At 45.7% G+C, this 9,885-nt stretch overlaps 1 protein-coding gene and 1 long non-coding RNA gene across 2 annotated transcripts in view; both read right to left on the bottom strand.

Moving 5' to 3' along the window:
• The window catches only part of LOC112076579 (unconventional myosin-X-like), a 16,678-nt gene extending 9,030 nt beyond the window's left edge, over positions 1-7,648 (bottom strand). The window contains exons 1-2 of the mRNA XM_024143314.1: positions 7,638-7,648; positions 2,727-2,851 (exon numbers count right to left, since the gene is read on the bottom strand). Coding sequence (XP_023999082.1) covers positions 2,727-2,851; positions 7,638-7,646 — 134 coding nt within the window. The 5' untranslated portion in view covers positions 7,647-7,648. The remainder of the gene's footprint in view (positions 1-2,726; positions 2,852-7,637) is intronic.
• A 605-nt stretch (positions 7,649-8,253) lies between these two features.
• Positions 8,254-9,885, bottom strand: part of LOC112076578 (uncharacterized) — a 6,684-nt gene continuing 5,052 nt past the window's right edge. Inside the window, exon 3 of the long non-coding RNA XR_002895219.2 lies at positions 8,254-8,322. This is a non-coding gene — a long non-coding RNA (uncharacterized lncRNA). The remainder of the gene's footprint in view (positions 8,323-9,885) is intronic.

Below are 9,885 nucleotides of genomic sequence, written 5' to 3'. Positions count from 1 at the left end.
TTTGTGTGAGACACCAAGATACTGGTAGTGGTTCAGTGTGTGTCGGCCCAATATACTGTAGTTGTCAGTGGTTAGACCCTAGAACTGTACAGTGGTCAGTGGTTGTTAGACCCAGACACCGTGTAGTGTTCAGGTTGTGTAGACCCTAGATACTGGTACCAGTTGGTCAGTTGGTGGTAGGCCCAAAGGATTACTTGTAGTTGTTCCAGTGTGTAGACCCAAGATTACTGTAGTGTCAGTGGTGTTCAGGAAACCCAAGGCTACTGGTACGTTTGTCCAGTGTGTAGGGCCCTTAGAACTGTGTGTCAGTGTGTTAGACCCCACTATACTGTTTAGTTGTAGTTGGCGTTGTTTAGACCCAGATACTGTAGTGGTTCAGTGGTGTAGGCCCTAGATTACTGTTAGTGTCCAAGTGTTTGTAGACCAAGGAATACTGTTTAAGTTTTGTTTCAGTGTTGTAGGCCTCGATACTGTTAGGTGTCAGTTGTGTAGACTCCAATTATCCCTGGGTACAGGTGTCCAGTTTTGTGGGTAGGAACCCAAGATCTGTTAGTTGGTTCAGTTGTGTTTTAGACCCTAGATACTGTACAGGCCGTCAGTTGTTTGTAGGGGCCCCAGGAATCTGGTAGTGTTCAGTGGTTTTGGTTATGACCCCAAGGATTACTTTGTAGTTGGGTCAGTGTGTTAGACCAGCATACTGGTACAGTGGTCAGAGGTGTGTAGATCCCAAGGAATCTGTAAAGTTTGTAGTGGGTGTTTAGGACCCTAGATACTGGTAAAAAAGGCGGGTCCCAGTGTGTTAAAGGCCAGATACTGGAAGTGGTAGTTGGTTGTAGACCCCAAGTACTTGTTGTGTTCCAGTGTGTAGAACCAAGGATACTGGTTTCAACGTGTTCAGTGCGTGGTAGGCTAGTTAATGTAGTTGTAGTTGGTGTAGACCCAATATACTGTAGTGGTCAGTTGTGGTAGGACCCAAGGATTACTGTAGTTGTCCAGTTTTGGTGGTGGCCCTTAGATACTGGTAGTGTTCAGGGTTGTGGACCGATACCTGGTTACAGTGGTTCAGTGGTGTAGACAGATACTGGTTAGTGTCAAGTGTGTAGACCTCAAGGATAATGGTTTTTAACGTGTCAGTGGTGTAGACCAAGATACTGTCCAGTGGTCCAGTGTGTCGACCCAGTACCTGTAGTGGTCATGGTGGTAGGACCAAGATACTGTAGTGTCAAGTTGTTGTGTGACCCAAGGACTACTTGTAGTGTCGTGTGTAGACCCAAGATCTTGTTAGTGTCAGTGTGTAGACCAAGATACTGGTATGTTTTTTCCTGTGGTCCTCTAGTCTATTTTACCTACTGGCCCTGTTAAGGTTACAGGGTTAGGGTTAGGGTACGGTTTTTTTCTCACTGCCTGTAAGAAAAGTTCTGTTAAAAGGGCCTCGCGACGGCACCCCAGCCCCCTGCCGGATCCTTCACTGTCTCAACCATCAGATAATACCTCAGCTGTCAGGGAGCACTTCCGGGGTCAACATGTTGGGGTTCTTTGAGGAAGGTAGAAAACACAACGAACCATCCTGTCAGGGTGACTAGAGCGGTCTGGGTAAACCAAGGGTGCCACACAAAGGTGGCCGACTACACTGGTTTACTGTTTTATTTTTTATAACAGTGGGCCAGCACCTTTACTGATTGTTTTAGCACCGATTTGTTAGTCAGGGAGGGGATTGGTAGGAAGGACAAGGGAGGGGGGACAAGGGAAGTGGGGGCTTGCTGGCATGGCAGGACCAGGGACATAGGAACAAAGGGGAGAGGGGATTTGGTAGAGGGACAAGGGGGGAGGGACAAGGGAAAGGATTCTTTTCTGCCATGCAGGACAGGGGGGATAGGGAAAGGAGAGGGGGATTGTAGGGAAGGTTGGAGGGTGGAAAGGGGAGAAGGGATTCTGCCCATGGCCAGGACAGGCGACCTAGGTGAGAAGATGGGTAGCCGATTGGGGGCACTGGGGTCTGTGGAAGGAACATGTTGGGTCTGTGTAACAGTAACTTCTGTAAAACCCCAACCTCTTCAGAAGGACAATGAAGAAACAGTGATCAATGGCTTGTTACCATGAAGCCTTGGTTTGCCCAGGTTCCAGAGGATGAATCTATTGGCACGCACTTCATCATGTTTGTTAAATTGTCATAGGAAAGTTGTTTAGTTTTCGACACCTTGTCTGTGGTAGGCGAGGAGGAAGTAGTGGGGAGCCCCAGCCTCCCCAGCTCGCTGACTCTCTTCTCTTTCGGACGAGCAGCGCAAGTCCAGCAGGTCAGAGTTGGCAACATGGGCCCCACACTACCAACTGTGTCAGTGTGTAGACCCAAGATACTGTAGTGTCAGTGTGTAGACCCAAGATACTGTACAGTGTCAGTGTGTAGACCCAAGATACTGTAGTGTCAGTGTGTAGACCCTAGATACTGTACAGCGTCAGTGTGTAGACCCTAGATACTGTACAGCGTCAGTGTGTAGGCCCAAGATACTGTAGTGTCAGTGTGTAGACCCAAGATACTGTANAGTGTCAGTGTGTAGACCCAAGATACTGTAGTGTCAGTGTGTAGACCCAAGATACTGTAGTGTCAGTGTGTAGACCCAAGATACTGTAGTGTCAGTGTGTAGACCCAAGATACTGTATGTTTTCTGTGTCTTCTAGTTATTACTGCCTGTAGGTACAGGGTTAGGGTTAGGGTACGTTTTTCTCACCTGCTGTAGAAGTCTGTAAAAGCCCTGCGGACAGGAAACCCAGCCCTGCGGATCTTCACTGTCTCCAACATCCCAGAATACCTCAGCTGGTTCAGGACCACTTCCGGGTCAAACATGTTGGCGTTCTGAGAAGTAGAAAAACAACAACGACATCTGTCAGGTGACATAAGCAGGCTGTAACCAAGGTGACACAACAAAAGTGCTGACTACACTGGTACTTATTTATACCAGTGGCCAGCACCTTATGATGTTAGCACCACTTGTAGCTTCAAGGGAGAGGGATTGGTAGAGGACAAGGGAGGGGACAAGGAAGTGGGATTGCTGCCATGCCAGGGACAGGGATAGGGGACAAGGGAGAGGGATTGGTAGAGGACAAGGGAGGGGACAAGGAAGAGGGATTTCTGCCATGCCAGGGACAGGGATAGGGGACAAGGGAGAGGGATTGGTAGAGGAAAAGGGAGGGGACAAGGAAGAGGGATTTCTGCCATGCCAGGGACAGGCGACAAGGTGAGACATGGTAGCGATTGGCACTGGGGACTCTGTGAGAACATGTGGCTCTGTAACAGTAACCTTCTGTAACCCAAACCTCTCAGAGGACAATGAGAACAGTGATCATGCCTTGTTAACCATGAAAGCCTTGTGCCAGTTCCAGAGGGAAATGAATCTATTGGCAACGCACTTCATCATGTGTTAAATGTCAATAGGAAAGTTGTTTAGTTTTCCACTGTTCTGTGGTAGCGAGGAGACGTAGTGGAGCCAGCTCCACAGCCCCTCGCTGACCTCTCTTCTCTCCCTCCACAGCAGCAGTCAGCAGGTCAGTAGTGCAACAATGGCCCACACACAACCAACTGCAGCTGTGGCGGGCCAACCCTAACCCCTCACCTCTGACCTGGGCTGGAAGAATGTCCTGGCAGAGGGGCGTTGTTACAGAGGCACAGAGAGGGCCCTCACGGAGCGATGGAAGGCCCCGGAACACGCAGCACACTCAGGGCTCTATTCAGTCAGCCGCCATCCGCAAAGAGGGCCCTCACGGAGCGATGGAAGGCCCCGGAACACGCAGCACACTCAGGGCTCTATTCAGTCAGCCGTCATCCGCAGAGAGGTTGTTTTGGCGTGTCAGAGGTGGGACTGCCTTCGAGCTGTCAAATCCACTAGCGGCTCCTGGCATTAAATCTAAAGCAGACATTGCCATTCTATACGGTGCCTTTGGAAAGTATTCAGACCCCTTGACTTTTTCCATATTTTGTTACGTTACAGCCTTATTCTAAAATTGATTACATAAACTCCTCAGCAATATACACACAATAGCCATTAATGAATTTTAGCAAATGTATCAAAAATAAAAAAACAGAAATACCTTATTTACATAAGTATTCAGACCCTTTGCTATGAGACTCGAAATTGAGCTCCGGTGCTTCCTGTTTCCGTTGATCATCCTTGAGACGTTTCTACAACTTGATTGGAGTCCACCTGGGGTAAATTCAACTGATTGGACATGATTTGGAAAGGCACACACCTGTCTATATAAGGCCCCACAGTTGACAGTTCATGTCAGAGCAACAACCAAGCCATGAGGTTGAAGGAATTATCCGTAGAGCTCTGAGACAGGATTGTGTCRAGGCACAGATCTGGGGAAGGGTACCAACACATTTCAGCAGCATTGAAGGTTCACAAGAACACAGTGGCCTCCATCATTCTTAAATGGAAGAAGTTAGGAACCACCAAGCTTCTTCCTAAAGCTGGCAGCTCAGCCAAACTGAGCAATTGGGGGAGAAGGGCCTTGGTCAGGGAGGTAACCAAGAACCCAATCGTCACTCTGACAGAGCTCTAGAGTTCCTCTGTGGAGATGGGAGAACCTTCCAGAAAGACAACCATCTCTGCAGCACCCCACCAATCAGGCCTTTATGGTAGAGTGGCCAGACGGAAAACATTCCTCAGTATAAGGCACATGACAGCCCGCTTGGAGTTTGCCAAAAGGCACCTACAGATACTCTGGTCTGATGAAACCAAGATTGAACTCTTTGGCCTGAATGCCAAGCATCAACTCTGGAGGAAACCTGGCACCATCCCTACGGTGAAGCATGGTGGTGGCAGCATCATGCTGTGGGGATGTTTTTCAGTGGCAGGGAAACTAGTCAGGATCGAGGGAAAGATGAACGGAGCAAAGTACGGAGAGATCCTTGATGAAAACCTGCTCCAGAGTGCTAAGGACCTCAGACTGGGGCGAAGGTTCACCTTCCAACAGGACAACGACCCTAAGCACACAGTCAAGACAACGCAGGAGTGGCTTCAGGAAAAGTCTCTGAATGTCATTGAGTGGCCCAGCCAGAACCCGATTCGAACAACTCTAGAGAAACCTGAAAATAGCTGTGCAGCAACGCTCCCCATCCAACCTGACAGAGCTTGAGAGGATCTGCAGAGAAGAATGGGAGAAACTCCCCAAATACAGGTGTGCCAAGCTTKTAGAGTCATACCCAAGAAGACTGGAGGCTGTAATCGCTGTCAAAGGTGCTTCAACAAAGTACTGAGTAAAGGGTCTGAATACTTTCCAAAGGCGCTGTATATACTACACTTTGTTGACCTGAAATTCTAATGAGAGTGGGACGGGTGAGCTTCGTGACATCACTTTGTTGATCTGAAATTCTAATGAGAGTGGGACGGGTGAGCTTCGTGACATCACTGACATCAGCGACCCCTCCTTCCCATCTCCTCTGACTCTCTGTTGTGGCTCTGTTGTGTTTCTAAAGTCTATAGACATACTATCAAAATGGCTCCTACACTGAGAGTAGAATGTATAGAGTAGAACACACGAGGGTACATGGGCAAGACAGCATAAGAACTATGAATAGCATTTAGATGTGTCTTTTCTCTGACCTGGACTCAAGCCGCTATGAGCGCACAGTAACAGACCCAGTTCAACAGCTGGTGGTTGGGGTGAATACTGAATGACCCACCCTGTCCATGTTGGGGTGAATACTGAATGACCCACCTTGTCCATGTTGGGTGAATACTGAATGACCCACCTTGTTCATGTTGTGATGAATACTGAATGACCCACCTTGTTCATGTTGTGATGAATACTGAATGACCACCTTGTTCATGTTGGGTGAATACAGAATGACCCACCTTGTTCATGTTGTGGTGAATACTGAATGACCCACCTTGTCCATGTTGTGGTGAATACTGAAAACCCACCTTGTTCATGTTGTGGTGAATACTGAATGACTCACCTTGTCCATGTGTGTGGAATACTGAATGACCCACCTTTCATGTTGTGATGAATACTGAATGACCCACCTTGTTCATGTTGTGGTGAATACTGAATGACCCACCCTTGTTCATGTTGTGATGAATACAGAATGACCCACCTTGTCCATGTTGGGGGTGAATACTGAATGACCACCTTGTCCATGTTGGGTGAATACTGAATGACCCACCTTGTTCATGTTGGGGTGAATACAGAATGACCCACCTTGTTCAGTTGGGTGAATACAGAAGACCCACCGTTCATGTTGGGGTGAATACAGAATGACCCACCTTGTTCATGTTGGGGTGAATACTGAATGACCCACCTTGTTCATGTTGGGATGAATACTGAATGACTCACCTTGTCCATGTTGGGTGAATACTGAATGACCCACCTTGTTCATGTTGGGATGAATACTGAATGACCCACCTGTTCATGTGGGTGAATACAGAATGACCCACCTTGTTCATGTTGGGGTAATACTGAATGACCCACCTTGTTCATGTTGGGATGATACTGAATGACACCTTGTCCATGTTGGGTGGAATACTGAATGACCCACCTTGTTCATGTTGGGTGAATACTGAATGACCCACCTTGTTCATGTGGGGTGAATACAGAATGACCCACCTTTTCATGTTGGGTGAATACTGAATGACCCACCTTGTTCATGTTGGTGAATACTGAAGACCCACCTTGTTCATGTTGGGTGAATACAGAATGACCCACCTTGTTCATGTTGGGTGAATACTGAATGACCCACCTCATGTTGGGGTGAATACTGAATGACTCACCTTGTTCATGTTGGGGTGAATACTGAATGACCCACCTTGTTCATGTTGGGATGAATACTGAATGACCCACCTTGTTCATGTTGGGGTGAATACAGAATGACCCACCTGTCCATGTTGGGGTGAATACTGAAGACCCACCTTGTTCATGTTGGGTGAATACTGAATGACCCACCTTTTCATGGTGGGGAATACTAGAATGCCACCTTGTTCATGTTGGGGTGAATACTGAATGACCCACCTTGTCCATGTTGGACCCACCTGTTTCATGTTGTGTGAATACTGAATGACTCACCTTGTCATGTGTGTGGTGAATACCGAATGACCCACCTTGTCCATGTTGGGGTGAATACTGAATGACCCACCTTGTCCATGTTGGGTGAATACTGAATGACCCACCTTGTCCATGTTGGGTGGAATACTGAAGACCCACCTTGTCTCATGTTGTGGTGAATACTGAATGACCCACCTGTGTTCATGTTGGGTGAATACTGAATGACCCACCTTGTTCATGTTGTGGTGAATACTGAATGACCCACCTTGTTCATGTTGGTGGGAATACTGAATGACCCACCTTGTTCATGTTGGGGGAATACTGAATGACCCACCTTGTTCATGTTGGTGAATACTGAATGACCCACCTTGTTCATGTTGGGTAAACAGTGCAGCTTTTCATGTTGGGGTGAATACTGAATGACCCACCTTGTTCATGTTGTGGTGAATACTGAATGACCACCTGTTCATGTTGTGGTGAATACTGAATGACCCACCTTGTTCATGTTGGGTGAATACTGAATGACCCACCTTGTTCATGTTGTGGTGAATACTGAATGACCCACCTTGTTCATGTTGGGTGAATACTGAATGACCCACCTTGTTCATGTTGGGTTAATACTGAATAGCCCACTTCTCTGTTCAGTTTGGTGAATACTGAATGACCCACCTTGTTCATGTTGTGGTGAATACAGAATGACCCACCTTGTCCATGTTGGGGTGAATACTGAATGACCCGACCTTGCAGTGATGGACTGCCCACCTTTGTTCATGTTGGGGTGAATACTGAGATGACCCACCTGTTCATGTTGGGATGAATACTGAATGACCCACCTTTTCATGTTGGGTGAATACTGAATGACCCACCTGTTCATGTTGGGTGAATACTGAATACCCACCTTGTTCATGTTGGGGTGAATACTGAATGAACCACCTTGTTCATGTTGGGGTGAATACTGAATGACCCACTTGTTCATGTTGGGGTGAATACAGAATGACCCACCTGTTCATGTTGGGGTGAATACAGATGACCCACCTTGTCCATGTTGTGGTGAATACTGAATGACCCACCTTGTCCATGTTGTGAATACTGAATGACCCACCTTGCCCATGTTGGGGTGAATACTGAATGACCCACCTTGTCCATGTTGGGGTGAATACTGAATGACCCACCTTGTTCATGTTGTGTGAATACTGAATGACCCACCTTGTTCATGTTGGTTTGATGCACCGCACGAAGAAAGGTGGAGGCACTCAGAGTGTTCATCAAGGAATGGAGAGAGTCCTGCAGAAACACAACAACACATCTAGATACAGGATCAGAAACACAACAACACATCTAGATAAGCAGGATCAGAAACACAACAACACATCTAGATACAGGATCAGAAACAACACAACACATCTAGATTACAGGATCAGAACACAACAACACATCTTAGAGATACAGGATCAGAAACACAACAACACATCTAGAAATACAGGATCAGAAACACAACAACACATCTAGATACAGGATCACAACAACAACAACACATCATAGATACAGATCAGAAACACAACAACACATCTAGATACAGGATCAGAAAACACAACAACACATCTAGATACAGGAATCAGAAACACAAACACAACATCATCTGAGATACAGGATCAGAACACAACAACACATCTAGATACAGGATCAGAAAACAACAACACATCTATAAGATACAGGATCAGAAACACAACAACACATCTAGATACAGGATCAGAAAACACAACAACAACATCTAGATACAGGATCAGAACACAACAACACACTTAGATACAGGACAGAAACACAACAACAATAGAATCAGGAGTTCAGAACACAACAACACATCTAGATACAGGATCAGAAACCACAACAACACATCTAATAGAGATACAGGATCAGAAACACAAAAACACATATAGATACAGGATCAGCAACACACAACAACACATATAGATACAGGATCAGAAAACACAACAACACATATAGATACAGGATCAGAAACAACAACAACACATCTGATAGAATACAGATCAGAAACACAACAACACACATTAGATACAGGATCAGAACACACAACAACACCATATAGATACAGAGTATCAGAAAACACAACAACACACATATAGAGATACAGGATCAGAAAACACAACAACACATATAGATACAGGATCAGAAACACAACAACACATATAGATACAGGATCAGAAACACAACAACACATCTAGATAGAGATACAGATCAGATAAACACAACAACACATTAGATAGAGATACAGGATCAGAAACACAACACAACCATCATAGATAACAGGATCAGAAACACAACAACACATATAGATACAGGATCAGAAACACAACACACAGATAAGACAGGATCAGAACACAACAAAACACATAGATAAGATACCAGGATCAGAAACACAACAACACACATATAGATACAGGATCAAGCAACCAACACATCTAGAAAACAGGATCAGAAACACAACAACACTAAGTAAAACAAGACAGAAACACAACAACACATCTAGATAGAGATACAGGATCAGAAACACAACAACACATATAGATACAGGTCAGCAAACACACAGCACATATAGATACAGGATCAGCAACACAACAACACATATAGATACAGGATCAGAAACACAACAACACATCAATAGATACAGGATCAGAAACACAACAACACATATAGATAGCGATCAGAAACACAACAACACATGATAGATACAGGATCAGAAACACAACAACACATATAGATACAGGATCAGAAACACAACAACACATCTAGATAAGATACAGGATCAGAAGTATACACAACAACACA

This window comes from Salvelinus sp. IW2-2015, unplaced genomic scaffold (genome assembly GCF_002910315.2).
Source record: "Salvelinus sp. IW2-2015 unplaced genomic scaffold, ASM291031v2 Un_scaffold3855, whole genome shotgun sequence".
NCBI classification, from domain to species: domain Eukaryota; kingdom Metazoa; phylum Chordata; class Actinopteri; order Salmoniformes; family Salmonidae; genus Salvelinus; species Salvelinus sp. IW2-2015.
This window is presented reverse-complemented; position numbering and strand designations above follow the sequence as displayed.